This window comes from Dama dama, chromosome 23 (assembly GCF_033118175.1).
Source record: "Dama dama isolate Ldn47 chromosome 23, ASM3311817v1, whole genome shotgun sequence".
Lineage (NCBI taxonomy): Eukaryota > Metazoa > Chordata > Mammalia > Artiodactyla > Cervidae > Dama > Dama dama.
In genome coordinates, this window is record NC_083703.1 from 7,213,254 (window position 1) to 7,239,563 (window position 26,310).

The 26,310-nt window shown below is 44.2% G+C and overlaps 1 protein-coding gene across 1 annotated transcript; it reads left to right on the forward strand.

Moving 5' to 3' along the window:
- Positions 1-1,515: 1,515 nt before the first annotated feature.
- Positions 1,516-15,018, forward strand: BTBD3 (BTB domain containing 3). The gene is made up of 4 exons (XM_061125949.1): positions 1,516-6,250; positions 6,736-6,826; positions 7,377-7,495; positions 10,560-15,018. The coding sequence occupies exons 1-4, from the start codon at positions 5,919-5,921 to the stop codon at positions 11,590-11,592; spliced, it is 1,575 nt and encodes a 524-aa protein (XP_060981932.1). The 5' UTR covers positions 1,516-5,918; the 3' UTR covers positions 11,593-15,018.
- The last annotated feature ends 11,292 nt before the right edge of the window (positions 15,019-26,310 follow it).

Genomic DNA, 26,310 nt, shown 5'->3' on the forward strand with positions numbered 1-26,310 from the left:
TTTACCTTTGCAGAGTGTGTTCAGCTTTTATCAAAGTGCTTTCACAGACCTGTAAGCTTTCAGGATTATCCTGAAAGGACTGAGCTGAGTGGAATCACCCCATTTGACAGACTCCAGAATGAGGCTCACAGATTCTGAGTAACTAACCCAAAGGTCACGTGTTATTGGCTCTTACTTTTTTCACTATACTGTGTTGCCAATGCTTGACTCAATATTTATTTCTAAATTTAGCATACATATAGTCCTGTTTTCCAGTAACTGCTTCTATCTTTAGGAACTGTCAACATTTTGTCAAATCCCTCCAAAATCACAGGCATAACTTTTGCTCAGTATTGAAGAGAAAAATAAGCAAAACCAAAACACTGTTCCATCGTAATGTATCAGATTACATTACTCTTCTCTGCTAGGTTCTGGAAATGTCCAGCCTACCTTCTTTAAACTTCAGTTACCTTCCCTGCGGTAGCTGTTTAGATGTCTTGCAGTAAACCAAATACAAGTCCAGGCAGGAGTGCGGGGTTAGAGCAAGTTAAACAAGAGTTGCCAGTGTTGTCAGTTGTTGACATAGGATTTGTTGGTGCTAACCATGAATGGCTGGTTTTATAATTTTCATTTTGCTGGAGAGCCTGTTCTGTTACTGCTTCCCCATGACTGCTGCTCCTGCGTTCCTTCCTGTTACAGGTCCTCTCCATTTCTTCCCAGAAAGGGGCTTCACATTTGTCTAGCAGTTTCTTCCTGCAGGGCAGAGAGTAAGTGTATGCTCATGATTTTCATAGCTGTAAATTTGGACCTGTAGTTTTCCTTTAAAGTAGATTGGAAATACAAAGATAAAGCATTACATAAGGATGTGGGGTGATTACTGTGGGTGAAAATTAGAGTGAGTAGAACAGACACAGTTGAAAAAGCAGTCAGGGAATCTGCACCCTAGTCCAGACATTGCCCACAACCTCACTGTGGAGTTTTCTCAAATCCCTTAATCTTCTGGACCCCCTGGTTACCTTATCTTTGGGACAGAGTTGTAATTAAATGATTGCTCTCATCATTTTAGTTCCAAACCTTACTCAAGTCCCCAGACTGAGTAAACTAGATTCTCCTATATAAAGGTAGTTGAGTTCAGTTCAGTCGCTCAGTCGTGTCCGACTCTTCGTGACCCCATGGACTGGAGTGCGCCAGGCTTCCCTGTCCATCACCAATTCCTGGAGCTTGCTCAAACTCATGTCCATTGAGTCATCCAACCATCTCATCCTCTGTTGTCCCCTTCTCCTCCCGCCTTCAGTCTTTCCCAGCATCAGGGTCTTTTCCAAGATGAGTCAGTTCTTCATGTTAGGTAACCAGAGTTTTAAAGTTTCAGCTTCAGCATCAGTCCTTCCAGTGAATATTCAGAACTGATTTCCTTTAGGATGGACTGGTTTGGTCTCCTTGCAGCCCAAGGGGCTCCTTGCAGTCCAAGGGATATGAAGGTAGGGTGTCTGGCAAACCTTCCAGTTGTAAGGAAGATGAACTAAGTGAGTTTAAATCCTGTTCATAGTTTTATTATTATTGGGAATTGGATGGAAAGAGATAAAAGTGATTGAACTTTCCGGCAGTTATAAAATTATATGAAATCCACTGCTGTCAGCTAATCTTTTAAGCTTGGCTTCTAATCTTACTCACCATTGCATGCTCGACACCTATTACACTGCATGATCAGCATGTTGTATTTTGAGAATACTTTCATAAAAAATTGATGGGCTTCTTGACTTGACCTATTTATTTACTTTATTAGGGCAAATTAACCATGTCTCGTAACAGCTTTGAAAATTCAGAACATGTAGGAACAAATGATATGCTAGACAGAAAGAAATCTTAGAGGCGAAATGTGATGGTAGATACCAGGCTGGTAGTCTTTATTCTTCGACCCAGTGGGTGGTGTTTTTGGATTACAGATTCAATAGAGGGGTTTTAACTATTTGAGTTTAATTTCAAGGGGAGTAAAGAAGTCATTATTTGTGTTTAATAAATAAACTATAGAAATAAAAGTGATATGAATATTTTGACTGTTCAAATTAACCTGAGATTTCCATAACATTTTATGTTGTTCTGCATCATGAATTATTCTAAAAGACAGGTATGGCTTCTGTTTAAAAAAAAAAAAAAAAAAATGCAAACTCCCAATCTTGCGTGCAGTTTGAGGGGTTTCATGGGCTCCATTAGGTTGATGAAGCCTTGTCTTTTTCTGTATCTGGTGGCTCTTAATACAAATTCCCAGTAGGAAAAAACCCTGGATGTCAAGCGTTAGAAGTCCTTAGAAATAATCTAGACCAGTGTTTCTTCAACTGTGGTCTTTAAGCCAAGGGACTGTATCAAAACCAATATTTAAAAGAAAAGAATAAAACAAGATGTCAGAGTGTTTCATAACATGCTAAGCGTAAGTTTTGTTTTGTAACCTGTGTTTTCATTTGCGTATAGATCCGTGTGTTTATGTGTGTCGGCACTAGGTCTGAAGACAAAAGTAGATTTCTCACTGTGGGTTGAGGATGAAGTCTGAGAAACACTCCTCAATTCTGGATGAACGTCCGCACCGTGCAGGCGCCTTAAAGGCTGGATGGTTTGTTGGGACACTGTCCCCGCCTGCCCGGCCCGCACGCATGCGCACGCGGCACCCGGAGCCCTGGTTTGCAGCGTCTCACCAGGACTGAGCCGGCTATCTGACTGCTGATTCTGCCTCAGCATAGCGCTAAGTGTTTGAAATACAGCTGTGAGGTAGATTGTTTTTTAAAATTAAGTTGTTCATCTGTTCCGCACTTGGCATTTTTTTTAAGCCTGAATTTTTCCCACTAATTGTCTCTTTCATCACCCCTTTAAAATAATTTGGGCTTGAGCTTCTTTTCCTGAGTATTGAAAAGTATTTGGGGGCCTCTCCATTGGCCTTCTCAGTCTGCACATCTGAATCATAGAATCAGACTCTGAGGGGCTAATCAGAATTTCAGAACAAGACATGAAGGTTCAAAATGAAGTTATTTCGAATTATTTGTCCATTCATTTGAAAATTGAAGGTGATATGTGGCCCCAGATGTTGATACCAATCATTGAGAAGACCTTACAACATTCCCTTAATCATCTGTGTGAGGTTTTCTCAGACTCGAATGTCATACAGATGACTTGGAGGGTTTTGTTGAAGACGCAGGCTCTGATGCAGACGCTGGCTGAGATGGAGGTTTCTGGCAGCCCCCCAGGAGGTGCTGCTGGTCCCTGGACCACACGTGCAGGCTCAAGTGCCATATATTAACTGCCTCATTATCGCGGTAAGAAGAGGGAGCTCTCAGAAAGCTTCTGTCGTGGTTTTACTAGCATTTTCATGCCTTTCCAAATTGGCTACAAAAATTAAAATGTCTTTCTTGTTTTTTAAAAACTGGATTAGTTTTTGTAGTGAAAGACGTGTCTTTAAAACAGCCATCTCCTCAGTCCCCACATCCGAGAGGAAGGGCAAGGCCCCTCTTTGCAGCACTGTTCTAGATGATTCCAATTTAACACACATTTCCAGGCTTCTCTGCAAAACTTAATTTTCTAAATAAAGAGCATTTTCTAAAATATTATATAATTTTCTTTCTTAAATTATTACGTGTGTTTTCCCCTTTATTCTAGCCACATAAGAGCAGTGTTTTTTGTAGGCATAGGTGAAGGCTGTTGAACTATATGCAAAAAATGAATAAAAACCACGAAACTACATGCTTCTGTCTGCCTATTATACCTTTTTTATTTTGTCCTTCCAGCTGCTGGTAAGTCTGTCTCAAAAACCTTCATTTCCCTTCCATTCTGACTGATTACTTCTGACCTAAAAAGCCAGCTACTAGATTTGTTAGAAGTACGCAGGGAATTAATCCCAGTCAAAAGGCGCTCCCTGGCTTGTAGCCTTTCCTGGGAGGGCGGTGGTCAGGAAGCGCAGTAGCGCCTGAGCCTGAGCGAGACCCTTTGGCTCTCATTATATTCTGAGGAGTCAGCTCTGATGGGAACTCACTCGTTTCTTCTCTGTGCCTTTCTCCGTGTGTGTGGCTCCCTCCCTCTCTCTTCCTCTCTCACACACACGCTCTGTGGTGAAGTGTGTGTGCGCGCACATTCACGTGTGTGAACGTGCAGAAGCGGCGCCTCAGGGTCTGCAGAAGCAGGGATGGAGAACCTGTGCTAAGGACCGTGGGTCTCTGTGCTCACAGTCGGTCCTGCAGTGGCTCTGTAAGCAGGTCTGAGAGTAACATGATGACAGCAAGGAGGGCATGCCTCAATGCACTTAGTGACCCAGGGTCCCAGGGACTTAAAGTCTGGTTTCCAGCGTGCGCTCTTCAGTAGACGGTTGGTCATAACGGCGACCGAAGGGCCCGCTCCTTGGGCCCTCGCTGTCAGGCACCGACTGTTCGGATGGCAGTGCTGCAGTCCTGGGCTGTGGTCCTGCAGGGGCGGCAGACGGGGCCGCCCTTGGGAGCAGCCAGAGTGCCGGGCTTGTCTCGTCAGCCCCCCTGGAGGTACCTGTGCGTGTGTGGAGCCTGTCCTTACTCAGCAAAGCTAGAAACTGTTGGAGGATTCACGTCTGTGAAAACCACCCAGTAGTCGGTATTATTCTGATTCAAAGCAGAGGGAACCTGTTTGCATCTTAACTACATAGCATCAGAACATACATCATTTTGCATAGTCTTGTTAATGACTGTGTGTTAGAATTTGTGGATTATATTCTTTAAAATTGTGACGAAGCTAAATGTAACCATAACATTTATTTTGGATTTTGAACAGGGCCCCATTTCACATATTTTTAGTGAGTTGCAACCTTTAAATGCTGATTACCAGATTGGTCTCATTTGAATCTTGTTTTTACATTCAGAATGTGTCTTATGTTTGAGTGCAGCTAAACCTGCTAGTATCATTTTAGTCTAATTAACAGTATTTTGTGATCTGGGACTCCTGTCAAAGTTCATTATAGGAGCTAGAAAACACTGGGAGGTAAAATGAACACATGACCTCATCTCCTGTTTTGCACTAGACTCTAACTTGCATTCGAAGAGACTAAAAATGGAAAAAGAAAAATTTCATTCTTTTATTACATTAAGCTCTAATAAATATGTTTAATATGACTTCTCTATGTATAATCCCTTTTAGCTGGTAAAATGGAGGGCTTTGTTTGAAGCACTAGAAACCAAATGCTGCCAGGAGAAAGATTTTACTAGAAACATAGAGTAGATATCAGTCCCTAAGCTTTGTTAATTGATCCTGCTTGTTTAACTGGGGAAATAAAAATGCACGTCTGCTGAAGAGAACTCTGTGGACATAAACTCTTCCTGTTTTCAAATATGTTTCATAGGTGTTTATCTTATTTAAATGTGCAGTCATATAGTAGCCAAGAGAATGCAACTGCTGTTCCTTTAACGTCAGAACGATGCACGCTACAATAGGTGTCACTGTTTGGCTTGGTCCAATCATGGTTGGTGACTTCAGCTATTGGCTCTGAGCACTGGCTGTCTGACTCCATCTGCAGGGCTGTAATACCTACTCTCCTCCGGTCCATTCACCACACAACTTCAGCCGGCTGAACAGACTCACGCAGCTCCAGCACATCTTGATAACCTAATTCAGAAAACAAGCACCACGGCTCTCTCTGCCTGTCGTCTCCTCTCAGTGTAGCGTTTTCAGGCGATCTAGGAAACTGGGTTATTTTTATGAGCAAATAAGAGAAACAGGAATCATGATGGGGATGTACTTAACAGACCCAGTACTGGATAAAACTTAAAACCAGTGTCTCATTCAACATAGTAAAAAGGTCACCTTGCCTGCCTGAGAAAAGAAGCAAAATATCAGCTTGTTGGTTTCAGTTCTCATCTCAGCTCGTGCTAGCCTCTTTTCCCCGATGCTCGCACCGACTTGGGATATCTGGCTATAAAGAGAGACCCACTGTACTCATGGTAGATGACAAGGAAAGGAACATGAAATGTCTCACCTTCTTCTTGATGCTTCCAGAGACGGTAAAGAACAGGTCCAAGAAAAGCTCGAAGAAAACAAATCCCAGCAGCAGCAGCAGCAGCAGCAGCAGCAAGTTGCCTCCAGTTTGTTATGAAATAATTACCTTGAAGACTAAAAAGAAGAAGAAGATGGCTGCTGATATATTCCCCCGCAAAAAACCAGCCAGCTCCAGCAGCACCACTGTCCAGCAGTATCACCAGCAGAATCTCAGCAACAACAACCTTATTCCCGCCCCGAATTGGCAGGGGCTCTATCCCACCATTAGGGAGAGGTAAGTGCCGGGCCAGCATATTTACTGGAAAAGTTTTCCTGTGTTGAAGTCTCTGCTTTTGCACAACCTGTAATGTATTTTAACATAAATCTGTGTTTCCTCTTTCCCAGCAGCTTTATTGGTAATGGAAAACTGCCTTGTATCTTTTCCAGAGCAGTACAGCTGTTTTCCTCTTAGATAAAAATGTTTTTGTAAGCTGTAACATTTAAGTGACAGGGTTGTGTCTTTGGGTTATAGGAGATAGAAACCTCTTATTTGTCCTTAAGTCTAAAAAAAAAGTTTGGATAACTTTTTTTCTTTTTAACTTTAGTTACTTTCATATGTTTGCAGTGATTACAAATGCAGTTGTATAGTTGGAACCTTTATTTGTAGTTTTATCCCGAAGTTACTCAAGGGTTGTTTATCTTGTGACTCTTGCCTGGGTTTTTTATGTTGGGGAGGGGGTGTTACAATGCTGTGAATTAATGAATCGCCTCTGTTTATAGAAATGCGGTGATGTTCAACAATGATCTGATGGCAGACGTCCACTTTGTGGTTGGGCCACCAGGCGGGACTCAGCGGTTGCCAGGACACAAAGTAAGCAGCAGCTGCATTGCCGGCTTCGCCCTGAGCTCGCCACCGAGGGGCCCGCTCCCTGCGTCCCGAGCGGGGCTGGGCAGCTTGCAGGCAGTGCTCGGTTCCCCATCACAGAGCAGGCACAGCCTCTCCAGGGGGCCTTGGCCACGCTTAATTTTTTTTTTCTTTGTTTCCTTCTACCCTGCTTTATATCCCCCACAAAAACATGCCCTCTTCATTCCCCAGTCATGGGAAGTTGTTGTGATAGGTTTGGAAAGTCACACGTTGACCCTTCTCCTAGAAATCAGTTAGATATGCTTTTGTTTATTTTATACTGAGGGACCCTGTGTATTAATCTCTGAAAGCCTTGATAATTAGCAGCACAGAGACTGGTTTGCATGAACTTCTGTCTTTTGCTTTCGTAGCCAGATCCTGTGGACCTTGGCTTTGTCAGTAGAGCAGGTGTTAGGTGCTCTGTGTCCACTGATCACTTTAGAGTTGTTTTTCTGGAATGATTTGCTGAAAATGTTTTCAATTTGGTGCATGAAATAAGATTTCCCGTTTTCCACAGTACGTCTTAGCTGTTGGGAGCTCTGTGTTCCATGCAATGTTTTACGGAGAACTTGCCGAGGACAAAGATGAGATCCGTATACCAGATGTCGACCCTGCGGCTTTCCTCACCATGCTGAAGTAAGCCTCACACGTGTGTTTGGGAAGAGTTTGTGCTGTGTTTGTGCTCTGCTGGCTTCACAGTTAAGTGTAACTTCCAGGTAACACAAAAGAGGCTGATGAAGAAAGGGGCGCTGCTTTACCTAATAAATGTTTTCAAAGAACACTCCTGTGCATCCTGCCGTGGAGAGCATGTGGGATGAAGCAGGCGTTTCTAATCACACCTTGGCGTGGGATTTAGGGGCAAGTGGCATACAGTGATTTCATCTTTAATGACTTATAATTAAAGATAACTTTCTGGTTAGGGATTATCTAACAGAATGTGTTCTCTGTGTGTGTGAAGTCTTTAGAAACACATTAATTATATTTTGGTGTCACAATTCCAGAAATTGTATGCATTATTTAAATTCTACCAGTTAGGAGGTTTTTAAGTTTTCTAGGAGTTATTGTTTCCTGTCAGCAAATATAAAATTAATTATCTGATCATGATGCATACATACATACACATGTCTCACATAAAGTCACATACCATTTCTCAAGGGTAAGAAGCATTTGCATTTTGTAGTAAAGGAGAAATTTTTGAAAGATTTGATTAATTTTCTATAGTTTTATATGGATTTGTTCAGAAAAACTTTAATTGGTCATTCAGAAATACACTTATAAGATACACATTTATTTAAAAAATAGTTTTCTATCTCATGAGTCTTTTTCAGAATCCAGTACATGTTAACCAGGTAAATAGAATCTTTTTCTCTGACGTGGCTTGATGCTGGACAATGTTACAGTCTTCAGTGTGTGATTAGAGTCCAGTGATTATTCTAAGTGATGTTTAGGTGATTTTTGTTGAGCCTTATTCTAGCAGACCAAAGTATATCAGAGTTCAAGGTTATGTGCTGCTGTGGGGATGTTGAGTCATTGGAGTGCATTACAATGTTTGTTGAAAAAAAAAAATATTCGTTGGGTCAAGTTGGACAGTAATCCCACAAACAATTAAAATGTTAATATATATTGTTTTCTGCCTACTGAAAAATAAGTATTATAGTTAATTCCTAAACTTTAAAGTGTTGTAATTCTTTATTTATAATCTAGTTTTGAAATCCGTCTGTTACTCTTTAGAACTTTCACAGTGGGAGATGTTGGGAAATCAGAGGCAAATGAGCATGTAAAGTACCAAAACATAAACTAATCCACCTCTTTCAACCAACAGAGACTTTATGACTTTTGTAATCTCTTAGAGATCTACTTATAGAAACCTGTCTTACCTGTAGGAATTTTTGTGTGCTGTTTTCCCCCCCGGGGAAGTTAGCTTTGTATATTTGACATTGTTTCTGTTGCAGAGGAGAATGCTGACACTAGTTTGGTGTTTTGGCGTCACTGTAGTCAAGTAGAGTGTTCTGTTGCTGCAGAAATATGTGCATAATTAGAAAGCCCGAGTACTAGTCACACAGTTCCCTTTCACCAAAGCCGTTTGATTCATCATTTGACAAGCATCTTTTCTTATAAATGTGTTGCCTAGAATATATCTTGACACAGCTTTTAAAATTATACGTGCAGTCCACGTAAAGCGGTGAGGATCAGAAACATAGCAGGTGCCGTTTACTGCCGTGCCGTGCTGGACCAGCACGGCGTGATCACCTGGGCGAGCAGAGGCCCGGCTTGCTTCACCCCTGCGTTGTGGGTGGAGCAGCAGTGCTGCTGAGAAGGGTGTCGTCAGGAAGGAGGAGAAGGCTGCTCGCTTGCCCGTCCAGGGTGAGAGCCGCAGGGTGCTGACCGTGCTGCAGAGTCCTCCTGCGGTGCCCGTGCTCCCGTCAGGGCATCGCTGCTGCGGGCATCTTGGCCAGCAGTCTTGCCATCTTGCCAGTAGCTGTCTTAGTCCCTCAGAGAAGAGTAAGGGCTTCCTTGGAGCAAAAGTGCAGCTTCCATTTGTCATTGCGATCATTGTTCTCATTGCCATCCTTATATTTTTTTGTATTTTCTCACAGAAGCCCTCTAATTTCTTGTTTCACTAAGGAAAACTTCATAGCCAAGTTGCTAAACACCTTAGCTAGAAACTTTTTAAAAATTATGTTTATTAGTATGTAATTTTCACCTGTGTGCAGTTTTCACTGACTTAGCTCTTGGTCAACGATAGAATATGAAAGAAGCAGATGATTTCTACCTTGACATACCATCCTGGGAGATTGCCATTGTCCCCCAAAACAGTAAGAAGTGTCTCCTGGAATGCAGACACTTCACAGAGGCACACAAATAGTGCATATTTAGGCTTTCTTACTTTGTCTTTTAATTAAATATATCTGGAAATAATGTATTCTTTAATTCTGAAGGTGGAAGGAATGTGTGGAGGAGAAGAAAGAATTTAGAGTTTAAAAAAAAAAAAAAAGGCAGATACAAAGCCTGCATTGGATTCTATGCAAAGTTAACTGTGAGATAGCATCAAGCATCGAAGCCCATACTTAAAAATCCATCGGGACTACTTGAAAAATATCTTTTTAAGATCAGATTTTATTTTGTGCTTCAGGAAAATCCAAGTCATTCTTAGTTAAAAGCATCAAGATGCAATCATTGCTAATATTACAGCATTAAAGATATTTGTTTCCATCTGAATGCACAGAAAAATTTTTAAGTAAAACTATATACATATATTTCTCCTAAAACATGGGGATTATTTCTAATTAAATATAATGCAGTATATATATGTGTATATATATATATACACATATATATAATATAATTTTGCTATTTTCCCCCTAATATTAACTGTCTTTGATCTCAGCCCTTTCTCAAACCCTTCTCAAATCCTCGATTTTTTTACCCCCTTTGAGAGGACAGGGAACATAGCTTTGAGATAGAGGCTACAGTGGTTACATGAAGTTAATGTCTTTAATTATACACACTTTTCTACTAAATTGAAGTGCTGATGATTTATGAATGTATTTCAGATGTTGCTATAATGTCTAATCATTTTTGTAATAACTGCCACATAAGATGATTTTCTTGGAACTAACTTGAAAGTAGTTGCATCTTTTCTTGCTGGACACGCTCATTTGGTGAAAATTCCATTTACACGCCGGACTCTTTCTTGCAGATACATCTATTGTGATGAAATTGACTTGGCTGCTGACACGGTCTTGGCCACTCTTTATGCTGCCAAAAAGTACATCGTCCCTCACCTCGCCAGGGCCTGCGTCAATTTCCTGGAGACCAGCCTGAGCGCCAAGAACGCCTGTGTGCTCCTGTCCCAGAGCTGCTTGTTCGAGGAGCCGGACCTCACGCAGCGCTGCTGGGAGGTGATCGACGCCCAGGCCGAGCTGGCGCTCAAGTCCGAGGGGTTCTGCGACATCGACTTCCAGACCCTGGAAAGCATCCTCCGCAGGGAAACTCTGAATGCCAAAGAAATTGTGGTCTTCGAGGCCGCTCTCAACTGGGCTGAGGTGGAATGCCAGCGACAGGATCTGGCTTTGAGCATTGAGAACAAGCGCAAGGTGCTGGGCAAGGCGCTCTACTTGATCCGCATCCCGACCATGGCCCTGGACGATTTCGCCAACGGTGCTGCGCAGTCCGGCGTCTTGACTCTGAACGAGACCAACGACATCTTCCTCTGGTACACGGCGGCCAAGAAGCCCGAGCTGCAGTTCGTGAGCAAGGCCCGCAAGGGGCTGGTGCCGCAGCGCTGCCACCGCTTCCAGTCCTGCGCCTACCGGAGCAACCAGTGGCGCTACCGGGGCCGCTGCGACAGCATCCAGTTCGCCGTGGACAAGAGGGTCTTCATCGCGGGCTTCGGGCTGTACGGCTCCAGCTGCGGCTCGGCCGAGTACAGCGCCAAGATCGAGCTCAAGCGGCAGGGCGTGGTCCTGGGGCAGAACCTCAGCAAGTACTTCTCGGACGGCTCGAGCAGCACGTTCCCCGTGTGGTTCGAGTACCCGGTGCAGATCGAGCCGGACACCTTCTACACGGCCAGCGTCATCCTGGACGGCAACGAGCTCAGCTACTTCGGGCAGGAAGGCATGACGGAGGTGCAGTGTGGCAAGGTCACCGTGCAGTTCCAGTGCTCGTCCGACAGCACCAACGGCACGGGCGTGCAGGGCGGCCAGATCCCCGAGCTCATCTTCTACGCCTGAGCGCGCCGGCTCCCGCTTCCCGCTCGGCTCGGCCGCAGCCAGCCGTCGGCGGGCTGTTTGCAAGGGTCGGAGCTGTGCGGTTCTGATTTCTCTCAACTTTTTTCGTTATGTACAGGCAAAAATGCAGCACTCAGCTTTTAACTGTATGCCGGAAAGCCAAATTCTTAGCAAGGCTTGTGGTTCTTAGAGTTGCATCTATCCACCCGGGGAGATTGTGCATTCTTCTCCAACTGCCCCACTGACCTCCCAGTTTAAGAACATTTTTGGATCACCTCAGATTTCCTTTTGGGCTTTATTTTGACAAAGAGAAAGAAATACTCTAAAATAACAGTAGCAATTATTTTTAAACGGAAATCCTCCCTCTCCCCAAACAGATAAACCTCAGTGTACAATTTTGAAAGACATTTTGCTTGATAATAAGTAATAATTTAGAAAGTAGACAGTAGTCATCTTTACCTTCTTATTTCCTTTTAAATATTTTGGGCATTTGCTTTTGGACATTGCTTTTTCTTAAATCCTAAATTCATAAGTTTGTTAAATTTTTAAACTGCAGCTGTCAATGGAAGGTAAAATAAGTAAGAAATTGGAAGTTTTAGATCACGACTTTTGCTACAAGCAAATTTATGTTCTTTTAGTTTAGAAGACAGGCAGTTCCAGTACAGAGGCTTCTTTTAAAAGTAACTAAATTACAAAACTTTATTGTCAGCTAGAGAAAAATTGCAGGTCTGTTAATTGAAACTAAAATAGTCTTAAAAGGAAGCCTGAAATGGTCCCACATGACAAATAGTTTAATTGATGGCACATTGTAATCCAGAGTTTGAAAAAGTCAAGCTCTTTTCTCCCTGCTTAGCTTCTGATCCCTGCCACTTGCTGGTTTTCAAAAGTTGTACTGTATAGAACTCCTGTTCCCCCATTCCCATGAAAAGAGGACCAAACGATTTCTTCAGATGAATGGAATAACAGTTAGTTTTGTAGTGCCACATGTTAATGTAATAAGATACTTTATGCATTGATTTTTTTTTTAATCTGAAATATATTTTACCTAATCTACTTTGACCACACTCTCTCTTCTTCGTTAATTATGATTCTGTCCCGTTCCTGGACTGCTAGAATATGGCCTGTGACCATCTGAACGAGCCAATGTATGCCTGCAGGGTTTTAAAAAAAATGGTCTGGAGTGATAAACTCGATGATAACTTAATGTTCACTGCCTCAGCATCACATCCAGTTCTCTTTTTTTTTTTTTCCATGGATAGTGTAAACAAAGGAGGGAAAAGCTCATCAAAACATTCTCCTTCAGCAAAGGCTTGCGCTGGCTTAGTGCCCGTGACCCTAGTGGTGCCCACGGCGGTCGCTCCCAGTTGAAGTATCCACGTGTTTCTGGGCAGCGTCTCTGCCCAGTGTGGTCCTGAGATGGCTGCCCCGCCACCCAGAGTGTGGCCCCTGGCCGCCTCCTTCTCCTGTTCTGTGAGCCCGAAGCTGGCTCTGGAGCGGGGGCTAGTCCCGGGGTGGGTGTGCGCGTGGGTGCCCGTGCGCGTGCGCTGCGCGCCGGCGCAGGAACTGTCTCCTGCCGCCCGGCCCGCGGGGCCGGGACAGAAGGGTCCCCCTGCCGGGCCCGCCCGGCCCGCAGAGGACTGCCTGTGCTTCCGGGCCGCTTCTCCCCCTGTAGACGTGGGCTGCTGCTTCGGCCGGCTTCCCCGATGGAGAAAAACACTGGATTACGGAAGTGTTTTAATCGTCTTTGCCCTTACTTGTGTCTGTTAGCATGGAGGGTCAGAAGCTGTTACCAGTGATTAACAGATGAGTGCTCCCGGGACTACCTTCCAAAATTGTCTAACAGTTATTTCTTACTAGCAAGATGACAGATAGTAGTTGTGGCAAACCGTCTATGAAACGGAGGTACGTTTTCAATTAAAAAAATACTTCTCCAAAGGGTTTTGCTTATAAATTCTGGTTAAACATTTCGGTAACTCATAGCTACCTTGCGTTCGGTAGACTATAGACTTGCCTGATTGGAAGGCACTTACGTATAAGCCAGAGGAGAAGAAACTTTTCGGCACTAATTTCATCGTACTAGATTGTTGTTGCCGGGGAGTGTGACAGCCTTGTTCACTCAGTAACACCCACGGCCAGTGCTCCTCTCAGTAGCTGCCCTCCAGAGGCTGGGGAACCGCTGGGTGAGAGCCCCACAAGAGCCTGTATACTGAGTATGGAAGAACTTGATTTTATGATAATTGCTCTCACTTGAAAAAGAAAAAAAAAAAAAAACACCGTCATCTGATTGGCTGTTGCCAAGAGCTGTGGTATAAATTTGAAGATTGTATTTAAGAAAATGTTATCTTTTAAATTCTATTCCCCCTTCTGCGTTTTCAGTGACATGGAATTAAGGCTAATGTGCTTGCTTTATTTTCTTTGGTAATCTCAAATTTTGTAGCTTTTAAAACTAGAAACCATTGTTCTGACAAGGCAGGCAACTGTAGTGCATAAACACGATTTTATGAAACACTGCCCTGTAGATGCTTCTCCCCATGTATCTGGCAGTCTTTGTTGTCGTTTATATCCTGGGGATAAGGGGAACTAGGCTAGCAGTTCTAATGTAACATTCTTTAAGCATATCTTAATATAGTATTTAAGTAAATGGTCTAATTTCTACATAATTATTGCACTGAAATGTCTTTTTTTTTTTTTTTAAGGTGTCTAAATAAGCTTGCTAATTCAAGACACTAGCCAGTTGTGCATCAGAGTGCTTGAATTCAGGAGCTTACAGCATTATTTATGAAGGAAAAATATATAAATATGAAGTACCTCATGTTGAATGTTATTGTACTGTATTTTTAATGTAACAGTGCAGATCTTGTTAGACACATGAATGTGTATAATCATGTTAAATGCAAATAAAATAAAACCGGTTCATATATTTGTCTTCCTTAACATTTTTGTAGGTCCCTTAAAGTAGTAAAAAACCCATTCTGCCATTTTGGTGCCACTTAAACCTTTTACAGAGATGGTTTTTGCAGGAGCATTTGTTTGCCAAGTTACTCACGTATCACTGATCCCTAAAGAAGTAAAAATCTGGTAAAGAATAATAGAATAATGAACATGTTAATCAGTTGCATTGTTGAAACCCTAGTGTTAAGTCGATGCGAGAGTGAGCGGATGCGCTCATGTTCCAGTTGCGGAGTTTTGCAGTCGGCTGGCATTCTGGTGTTAGTTGCTCACAGACCTGTAGAGCTGCCTGAGCTCACTGCTGCCGACAGCAGATCACATCTAGCGTAAGCGTGGCCAGTGCTGCTTACTCCTGCTGTTATAACAGCTTACATTGAGGAGTAAAGATCAATGTGATGTGACAGTGATGAATATAATTTTATGTCCTCAACTGGTTTTCCATTATATTTCCCGATATCAAGTACATTTATATACACACATAATTATATACACACATTTTTTTTTTCACTATAACTTTCTGTTACTTTTATACTAGAGTTTATTGTGGAGCCCTGTGTATTTGCTTAACTACTTCTTCTACCCTTAGTTCAGTTTCTGTAACAAACCTGCTCAAAGGAATTTTGGAATTATTCCATAGAATAAAAGAACTGGAAATATCCATTCTCATCAGCTTAATTACAGCCTTAATTGCAAAGATCTTTAATCCAGCAAAGTCTTAGCCATTATCTCCTCGCTGGTGCTCTTTAAGCTTAATCCACATGTGTTTGTATCAATATCCCAAGACAACTGGAAGGGATGCTCCTTTACTGTTGGCACTCAGGATCAACACTTCACTGAAATTGTACTTTCTTCCCAGTGACTCTGACTTCCCTACAAAAGCCATGGACTTAACGTTGAGGAGAAAAAAAACAAAACAGGGAGGAGAAAAAAAACAAAACAGGAAGGAGAAAAATTATTCCTGGGGAAGTAAGTAGCATGAAACTCAGAGGCCAAAACAAGGAAGTAACTCTGAGAACCTGCAGTATCTTGTATTAGAGAGGGCTGTGTGTGCCTTTGAGGTGCTGCAGTAGAAGATGACTGTGCTTTTTGATTTCTAATCAATATATTTCAGCATATTTTCTGAGCCGTTTACATTTATTGGTCAGCTACTTTCTTTGCTCAGAACTTCATGTTATCCTCCATTTTTTTAAGAAAAGCTCATCTAACAAAACTAAAACTGGGGGGGAGATTTCAACAATAGAACCTCTTTGTTTATTTCTATAACTACCCTAAGGGCTGGTGAGAAGTGTTCCAACCAAGATACAGTTTGGTAGGTGTAAAGAAAATAATTTGCGAGGAAGACAGTGGTTGACTTGGTCATACACACACCAAGCAGTATGTGACTCTGACATCTGTAGGTTACCCACTGAAGAGTCTGGGTACGTTTGCCTAAAGTGGGCACCCCCTCTATTGTTCCTTCTCAGCCTTTTTGAGTGCTGTCCATTGGACAACAGTTGTACCAGCAGATGCTAATGTTTTATACTTGGCCATCTGAAAAACCAAATATCAAGAGATACAGTTAAACAAAAAAACCCACCATTTACTTTGTCAAATCCATACTTTGTGTATTGGACATAGTTAATGTTTCCTGTTAAACTGCTACCCCAGAATCTCTGGTTTGTTCCCACTACCTCCAGTAGTAACCAAGCTGAGTGGTAAGATGAGGGGCTGCTTTAGATGGCAGGGATGATTTTTTCACTTCATGCAGCAGCAGTACAGAAATTATTTCAAAGTAAAGGGGTATGTTTCATTTTTATGACTTTGATGAACAGTTTATATTTAATAGACCACCTCTTTTACATCAGTTTATTTTAGAAGAATGAAACTATACCTGGAAATTTTTTTAAGTAAGTCACACTAGTGGGCTTGTTAACTTAATTTTGTATTTTTTGACTTAGTTCATTGAAGTATAGTTGATCTGCAGTGTTGTTAGTTTCTGCTATACAGCTAAAGTCACACACACACACACACACACACACATATATATGTAAATACACAAATTCCAGAGAATGCTCAGACTACTGCATGATTGCACTCATCTCATGCTAGCAAAGTATTGCTCAAAATTCTCCAAGCCAGGCTTCAACAGCACATGAACCATGAGTTTCCAGATGTTCAAGCTGGATTTAGAAAAGGCAGATGAACCAGAGATCAAATTGCCAACATCCATTGGATCATCAAAAAAGCAAGAGAGTTCAAGAAGAACATCTACTACTGCTTTATTGACTATGCCAAAGCCTTTGACTGTGTGGATCACAGCAAAGTGGAAAGTTCTTAAAGAGATGGGAATACCAGACCACCTGACCTGCCTCCTGAGAAATCTGTATGCAGGTCAGGAAACAACAGTTAGAACTGGACATGGAACAACAGACTGGTTCCAAATCGGGAAAGGGGTACTTCAAGGATGTATATTGTCACCCTGTTTATTTAACTTATATGCAGAGTACATCATGAGAAACGCTGGACTGGATGAAGCACAAGCTGGAATCAAGATTGCCAGGAGAAATACCAATAACCTCAGATATGCGGATGACACCACCCTTGATGAAACTGAAAGAGGAGAGTGAAAAGTTGGCTAAAAACTCAACATTCAGAAAACTAAGATCATGGCATCTGGTCCCATCACTTCATGGCAAATAGATGGGGAAACAATGGAAACAGTGAGAGACTTTATTTTTGGAAGCTCCAAAATCACTGCAGATGGTGACTGCAGCCATGAAATTAAAAGATGCTTGCTCCTTGGAAGAAAAGTTAACCACCAACCTAGGCAGCATATTAAAAAGCAGAGACATTACTTTGCCAACAAAGGTCCGCTAGTCAAAGCTGTGGTTTTTCCAGTAGTCATGTATGCATGTGAGAGTTGGACCATAAAAAAAGCTGAGCACCAAAGAATTGATGCTTTCGAACTATGGTGTTGGACAAGACTCTTGAGAGTCCCTTGGACAGAAAGGAGATCCAACCAGTCCATCCTAAAGGAAATCAATCCTCAACATTCATTGGAAGGACTGATGGTGAAGCTGAAACTCCAATACTTTGGCCACCTGATGTGAAGAACTGACTCATTTGAAAAGACCCTGATGCTAGGAAAGATTGAAGGCGGGAGGAGAAGGGGACGACAGAGGATGAGATGGTTGGATGGCGTTGCTGACTCAATGGACATGAGTTTGAGTAAACTCTGGGAGTTGGTGATGGACAGGGAGGCTTGACATGCTCCAGTCCATGGGGTCATAAAGAGTCAGACACGACTGAGCGACTGAACTGAACACATACATATACATTCTTTTTTCATTATGGTCTTTTACAGATTGTTGGGGAATACAATTCCCTGTCCTATACAGCAGGACCTTGTTATTCATCTGTTCTATATAGCAGTTTGCATCTGCTAATCTCAAGCTCCTGATCCATCTTACCCCCCACCCACCTTCCCCTTGGCACCCACAAGTCTGCGCTCTATCTAGTCTGTTTCTGTTTTAGAGATAAGTTCAGGGCTTCCCTCATAGCTCAGTCGGTAAAGAATCTGCCTGCAATGCAGGAGACCTGGGTTCGATTCCTGGGTCAGGAAGATCCCCTGGAGAAGGAAATGGCAATCCAGTCCAGCTTTCTTGCCTGGAGAATCCCATGGACAGAGGAGCCTGGCAGACTACAGTCCATGGGTTTGCAAGAGTCAGACACGACTTAACGACTAAACTACCAAACCATCATTTATGTTAAAATTTAGATTCCACATAAAAGCTTTATCACATGGTATTCTCTTTCAGACTTGATTTAGTATGATAATCTCTAGGTCCATCTGTGTTGTTTCGAATGGCATTATTTCATTCTTTTTTATGGCTGAGTAGTATTTCATTGTGTATACACCACATCTTCTATATCCACTCATCTGTTGATGGACATGTAGGTTGCTTCCTTGTCTTTGCTATTGTAAATACTGCTGCTATGAATAAAGTATCATTTTGAATTATCTTTTTGTATGTTTTAGAATTAGAGTTTTGTCCAGATACTTGCTCAAGGATGAGCTTGCTAAATCATATTGCAACTCTAGTTTTTTATGGAAAATTCCATACTGTTTTCCACAGTGGCTCTACCAATTTACATTCCCCTCAGCAGTGTAGCAGGGTTCCCTTGTCTTCACACCCTCTCCAGCATGTTGGCCATTCTGACTGATATGAGGTGTTACCTCATTGATTGTTCCTTTTAACAAGAAGCACTTCAGTAAATCTTCATGAGCAGTATACAGCATAAAGACTGTTTTGCAAGAAACTAGAAAAGTACAGAATAGTATTTTGATATGTGGCAGTCTTCACTGTGGCTGTAAAATTTTCATTTTCCGTCCTCAACTATTATGTTCAAAAAATAATCAAAAGGAAGATAATAACTATTTAAGGGAGCTTCAAATAATCTTTCAAAGCTTGAAATGGAGGGTACTACCTTCTGCTATATAGTAGAATACAAAAAAATACACTTCTGAGATTCTTTACATCTTAGAGAATTTTCACTTTTGTGCTTGCCTTAACCAGCTCCAAACTTAAAATTTTTTCTGCACCTTGTCCAATAATGCTGAAACAAACGCTCAGAACACCTGAGCCTTATCCAATCCAAAACTCAAGAAAAATTTCAATTCTGTGACTATTTGGAGGCATTAGTGGACTATAAGAATTTTAGTATTGTAGCTTCTCAGAAAAGATAGGTTTAGTGAATCATTCGGGGGATTAACTCGGCATTCATTCATTCATTGCTCATTCGTGGATCCTTGGCTTCATCCAGGCAGTAGAGGCGCTGGCCCAGCGCAGAGCTGCCCTGCTGTTGGCGCCGGGCCTTGTGCACTGCTGGCCTCCGCCCGCAGAGGTGCTGATTTGCTGGCTCTTGGGTGGGGCCTCAGAAATGGCCTCTCCTAGGAGCATGCACACGATGCTGACTGACAGCCTCGTCCGATGATCGGGGAGGAGTCTGTATAGGAATACACCAGTAGTTCTAAAAGGCAGTAGAAAAATGCCTTGGTTACCAATGAGAAGGAGCATCTAGATCAGCCACCAGTGGAAGAAAAAGCGATGCTGAGCTGGACTTTGAAGGATGTGTTAGAATTATTTAGTGTAGACTCACGACACAAATTAAAAGGGAAGGAATAAGGATTGGGGCTTTCCATGTGGCGCTGGTGGTAAAGAACCCTGTTAATGCAAGGAGACATAAGAGACGCGGATTTGATCCTGGGTTGGGAAGGTTCCCTGGAGGTGGAAATGGCAACCCAGTATTCTTGCCTGGAGAATTCCATGGACAGAAGAGTCTGGTGGGCTACTGTCCACAGGCTCACAGAGTGGGACACAATTGACGTGACTTAGCGTTCACACACACACACACACACACAAATAGGGATGAAGGGGGAATTCCAGAAGAGAGAGCAGAGGGATAGTATTGGAAACAATACAGCTCACGTAAAGGGTACCTGGGGGAGAACAAGACTGCCTCCTGTGTGGCAGCGGTGGTGCAGGATAATGACCTGGGCAGGGGCGGGGAGCACTTACACGTTCGGCTGAATTATGGGCTTTTATCTGCAGAATAAAGCAGTGACATGGAACATATTTGAGATAGATAAGGCAGCAGTTTCATGTTTTAAAAACATTTTTCTGAACTTAAGGAAGGCCAGCCTGCATCAGACTAAAGGCAGAAGGAGAGGGTATGAGTAATGCACGCAAAGATCAGAGAGGGCTGGGGAACGGAGAGGAGGATGAGGATTCCAGAAAAACAGGAGAGACAGCCAGGGTCCAGTGGCTGTAACACCCAGTCAGAAGCGGGCTTGTGAAACTGGAGTGAAGCCTCATATTTACCTTTAAGGAAAGGGAAAGAAAACAGCTTTTATTCTACCATCCTCTGTAGATGGTTTATAGGTACCCATCCTTGATTATAAGATTCTTTTCAGCTCAGTTCAGTTGCCCAGTCGTTTCCAATTCTTTGCAACCCCATGGACTGCAGCACGCCAGGCCTCCCTGTCCATCACCAACTCCTGGAATGTACTCAAACCCATTTCCATTGAGTCAGTGATGCCATCCAACCATCTCATCCTCTGTCATCCCCTTCTCCTCCTGCCCTCAATCCCTCCCAGCATCAGGGTCTTTTCCAATGAGTCAGCTCTTCACATCAGGTGGCCAAAGTATTGGAGTTTCAGCTTCAGCATCAGTCCTTCCAGTGAACACTCAGGACTTTTTAGGAAGAAGAAAAACAAGAGAGTCCACTTACGGTGCTGGTTCATAGCTCAGGCTGCAGGAAGACTACATGGATTTGAAGCTCTAATTGCATGTGGCTTCAGGCAAGTTACTTAACCTCTCTGAGCCTCAGTTCTCTTAATAAGGCAGTAATAACTGCTTCTTCACAAAGTTATGTTGATGATTAAATAAATTAATATTTCTAAAGAGCTTGTGACAGTACCTGGCAAACAGGAAGCATCATTATAGTGTTATGTGAAACAAAATATAAAAGGCCACAAATGAAACCCATGCATTTTCCTCTTCTATACGCTTGTACAAAAACATGTTTGCACACACTTCTAAGAAGTTGTCAATGCCGAAAATTAAGTCATTTTGTTGCTATCCTTTAAAATATCCAGCAAATAGGGAGTGTATAAAGTTACAAGGAGCTATGTTGTTATGAAATTCTCATATTTTAACTGAATTTTTAATAATTATTTAAATTCTGTGATGGTAATGAGAGGCAAATGAGATAGATGGATTCTAGTGTATCAAATGGCTTCTGTGCTAGAAAATTATCTAGGATTCTTCAGAAAAGTACCCTGGAAAAGCTGAATGTGAGAGCACTTGGTGAGTTTTTGAAAGACCTTTTGAAGACATTTTTCAGGAGGAGTCTGTTTTGCAGGTAAAAGAATATCCCCTTTCCTAGTTCTGCTGGAGTCAAAGTAAGCTCTTTTCTTGGCTAAGAGTCTTAGACAATTTTGGATATAACTCCTCCAAATACTTGGGGATTAAAATCGGTTTTAGCTTTGACATGATTTGCTGTGTGTTGAGAGCAGGTTTGACCTTTATTATGAGTGATGTGACTATTACAGGGACTGCTTCAAGGGCTGATTGTTTTTATTCAGGTAAACACAGGTGTGTCAGGAGCCCTGGCAGCTGAGTCGTGTCCTCCCGAGAGTGGCACTCCTCCTGCCCCCACCTCCCCGCGATGCACCCACCTGCAGGATCAGCGCTGGGCCCTGGTTTCCTGGAAGTTCGCTTCTGATCCCTTTATTCTGTATTCTCTGTTTTACAAAATATTACTTCAAGAGCCTCACCCCCAGAGATTCTCTTTTAGGGGCCAGTCACTTCTTTGCCAAGCATGAATGAGTGACTCTCATGCCCATGAAAGGTTGAGAACCCCTGGTGTAGACAAGTTGTGCTAAAACTTTTACACACGTGCACATCTAGCTTCTGCACTCTCTTCCCTGCTGGGGACTCCAGCATCACACATGCCCTGAAATCAGTCTGATGCTTATGTTCTGAAACCGTGGACGGTGCAGCTCACCCCAAACAAAACCAAACCGCTGTCGGCGTTAGTGGATGAAATAAACTCGGGCTTTCAGAAGGCCCAGTCTCTGATTCCCTGACCTCTGGACCCTGACCTCTGCCTGTTGGGCTCACTCTTGTCAGTGTCCCCGTACCCCTCCAGCCCTCTAACCTGCACCCCAAACTTTAGAGACCCAGCCCTTGCATCAGTGTCTGGCCCACGGACCACGCCATTTGTTTAAGTTCAGATCACCATTAACTGTTCTCAGCGCCTGCCCACGTTTGGCACTCCAGTTCTCAGCCCTGTCTCTGGAACATGCCGCCTCCTCCAGGAGTGTGCTTGCCACTCGGGCTGACTGACCGCCTCTCCTCCAGGCCCAAGTCGATCTCCCTGCCCCCTGGTGCCAATGGAAGCTCCTCTCCAGCTGGTTCTGTAGCTGTCACGCTCTGTTCTTCATACCTCTGACCCGACCCCCAGAATGGCGCACGTACAATACATTCGTCTGCCCACATAACAAACACACACACCCTCAGCGGCCCGCAGAAATCCGTCTGTGCTCCCAAGTTCTGGAGCTGCTGCGGGCAGTCTGGGCCGCTCTGCACACTGGCGGCCTCACGTGTGGGGGCCAGCCGCCTCGGCTGGGTGGCTTTGCTCGGTCCGTCCTCCAGCACGCTAGCCCAGTGTGGTCCCGTGGTGGTGACCGAGGCACAGGAAGGTCACCTGCATCAGGAGGAAATGGGGGGCCTCTCGAGGCTTGGGTTCAGCATTTGTGCATCATCACTTGTGTTCCATCAGCCAGAATAGGTCAGAAGGCCCCCCATCAGATTCCACCTCTTTACTGAGAAGTGCAGCAAAAGGCACGTGACGAAGGCTGTGAGTAAATAAGGGGTGGCTGATTGGACCATTTATTTATGTTCATATTTCCTTTTTAAAAAAGTTTTAGTAAATTTTTTAAATTAAGTTTTACTGGAGTGTAGTTGCTTTGGATTCTCAGGTGGTACGGTGGTAAAGAATCCGCCTGACAGTGCGGGAGATGTGAGTTTGATCCCTGGGTCGGGAAGATTCCCTGGAGGAGGAAATGGCAACCCACTCCAGTCTTCTCACCTGGGAAATCCCATGGACCGGGGAGCCTGGCGGGCTACAGTCCATGGGGCTGCAAAGAGCCAGACACAACTGGGCGTGGACGGCATAGCATCCATAGTGTATGTGTGTGCCAACCCCAGTCCTCCCGCCCACCCCTGTCCCCCTCAGGGCCCATACATTTGTTATCTGTGTCTGCATTTCTGCTTTGCCAATAAGGTCTTCTATAGCATTTTTCTAGATCTCACCTATATGCATTAGTGTAGGATGTTTGTTTTTCTGACTTACTTCACTCTGTAGGACAGGACACTCTGTGTCCATCCGTGTCTCTACGAATGACCCAATTTCATTTAATTGGACCATTTATGCCATCAGGCAGTGAGCACATTTCCCTGGAATGTGGGAGGCGCCCACATGTACACACGGTGCTCCTTCTAACTTGGCCCCCAGACTCAGTTCCTGCTGAAGTTGTCCACAGAGCATCCACCTGAGCAAAAGGCACTAGTGAACATGATTATTTCGTAGCGGAGAGGAGAAGGAATCCCTTTCGCGTCCTTAAACTGCCGAAACATTCCCTGAGCAGGTCTCCTCCACAGGTAACTAGATGCTTGTTCTAACGAGAGGTGCCCAGTCCCCCAGGCACAGCTGTGTCTTCTCCGCAGACCACTTCTTGCCCGCTAGCTCCAGCTCCTCACCCTGGAGCCTTCACCTGGAGCTGGTAGACCCCTCAGTGTCGGATTTGTCTTCTCACTTCCAGCATCCCTTCCGCTCTTGTATACCTGCCCTTGGCATTGCTCTGCAGTCATCCTCAGAAGCCAGGCCCTGGGGAAATAAGAAAGGGCTGTGGAGGTGGGTAAGAAGGAGCCTTTCCCTTCTGTGCCTTTTTTTTTTTCCCCAAGGTTTTTAAAAAAATATGGATGTGGACCATGTTTAAGGTCTTTATTGAATTTGTTACAATATTACTTCTGTTTTATGTTTTGGTTTTTTGGCCAGGAGGAATGTGGGATCTTAGCTTCCCAACCAGCCATCAATCTTGCACCCCCTGCAGTGGAAGGTGAAGTTAATCACTGGACCGCCAAGGAAGTCCCCTTTTGAATGTCTTCATCATCATTGACAGCAACACCCCAGGAAACCTATGTTGGTCCATGAGCTTCATCCAGGAACAAAGACGGGCAGTGTTGGCCCTCAGAGGGTCAGGAAGGAAGGGGGGAGTTGGACTGGGATAGCACAACTCAGCCAGTCCTGGGGGATATAGATAGAGGGGTGGCAGGAGCAGAGGAAGGATGGGGTCCCAGGTGAGCAGGAAACGCCATGTAACTTCTCTCCTGGGAGCTGCTCACTTCCACATCTCCTAGAGAATTCCTGACCTGGGACTACCCAGGAGCAGCTCAGCAGGTAGAAAAGCTTAGGAAGAGCCCAGCGCTGATGGGCTGGCTGTATCACCTGCTTTCCTAAGGTCTGTTTGGCGAGAACCTGCTTAACCTGCTCTGTCTTTTGTGACCCTATCAACGAACAAGTGTCCTCTGTGGCATTTGTAGCACTGCTTGGCACCTCACACGTGTATTTGTCAGTCTGCTCTTGCCTCTCTGGTCTTCTGGGAAATAAGGCAATGCCCTTGATTCTGCTTCCACTCCTCTCCTCTCTGAGGAAGCCCTCCCTCACCAGCCTCCCTGCTTTCTCTCTGTCCCTCTCCCACAGTACAGAAAGTTTTCACTGGTGGAGTATCCTCGATCCTGTGTTCCCCACTGAGGAATTATGCTTGGTTACTGTTAGTGACCAGCCAGAGCCTCGGTTGCTAAAAGAGTTGCTATACATCTGGGGGAGAGCTGCATGCCTTCCTCGAATGTCAGATTTATTTGCCACACCGATTTATCAAAAATCCAGAAAGAAGCAACTCACGCCCTAGAAAAATCAGTCTTCCCCTTAGGAAACGCCCCATGACTGTAGGTCCACTTTGGTTTGGAGGGAGCATCCAATGTGAATGGGTGCCTCAGGCCCGGGGGCTTCCCCGAGATTGGCTGCCATCCACCCAGTCAGAAACCTGGGCTGAACATGAGCATCTCCTGGGCCGAATGTCTGCCCAGCGACACAACGTGGAAGGTTCCCGTCTCCCTTTCCTACCCCTCTTCACACTCAGGAGGAACCTGCTTCCCTCTACAGACGGCTCCGAGACAGCAGAGAGTGCACGGCAGCCATTTCTGTAAGATTCCCAAGTCCAGACGGACCGAACGTGCAAGGGAACTCTTGGGGTGGATTTCGGGTGTCTGTGGTGGGTTTTATTGTCATTCTTCAGTGTTTATTCAGACCGAGTTCCGAAGTCAGGAAGGAAATGGACAGAGCTCTTCGCTGTACCGGCAGAGAAACTCCCTCCGTTCCAGGCAGACAGTTATCAGATGGAGAAAACCAGATCTTCCATCTACACGTCAGCTTGGCCTCCAACTCCTGACGGCTTCAGAAACGAGCAGGAACGTGACTAGAAACAGGAGGGTGCAGCAAGATTAGTCAGCAAAGGGATGGGAGAGGGAGACCCCGATGTAGAGTTTCCTCTAGAGGCGAAGTCTTTGGAAGGCGGAGGAAGGAAGAAGTGGGCTTCCTCGGGTGGAGGGAGTGATACGGAATCATGAGAAGCCAAGAAGGGCTGGGACCCTCCCCGGCCGCCTCCCATGCTCTCCAAGGAGCCTTTGAGGCTTGCCAAGCCTTCCGTGAGGGTTCCATGAATGGCCTCCTCAGGGCTTTTTCTCCGAGGCTCTTCAGCTTCGGGGCCTCCAAATAGAGCCCAGAGCGCAGGGCAGACCCAGCGGCCATTTGAGGATGAGGGGGAGGCAGAAACTGGGCCCCCCTTGACTCATCTATGTTAAGCATTGCCCTCGGGCCTGGAGGCGCTGCAAAGACGTGTCCTTCACCAGACAGAACCAAGTCTGTACAAAGCATGCATAAAGTAGAGAGTAATGAGAACCTACGGTAAAGAACAGGGGACTCCCCTGGGTGCTCTGCAGTGACCTAAACGACCTTCCAGAAGAGAGGAGACATACGGAGACGCAGAGCGGATTCACTTTGCTGTTCAGGGGACACTGAGACAACACTGTCAAGCGGCTACACTCCAATAAGAATAAATTTAGAAGAAAGAAAGAACCCAGTCTGCTCAGGGGAGCCTCACACATA

What these genes read in the sequence shown, in the direction of transcription:
- BTBD3 (XM_061125949.1), top strand. Translation starts at nt 5,919, where the DNA reads ATGGTAGATGACAAGGAAAGGAACATGAAATGTCTCACCTTCTTCTTG. An exon ending in TATCCCACCATTAGGGAGAG is followed by an intron (nt 6,251 to 6,735) that starts GTAAGTGCCGGG and finishes CTCTGTTTATAG; the next exon opens with AAATGCGGTGATGTTCAACA. An exon ending in AGCGGTTGCCAGGACACAAA is followed by an intron (nt 6,827 to 7,376) that starts GTAAGCAGCAGC and finishes CGTTTTCCACAG; the next exon opens with TACGTCTTAGCTGTTGGGAG.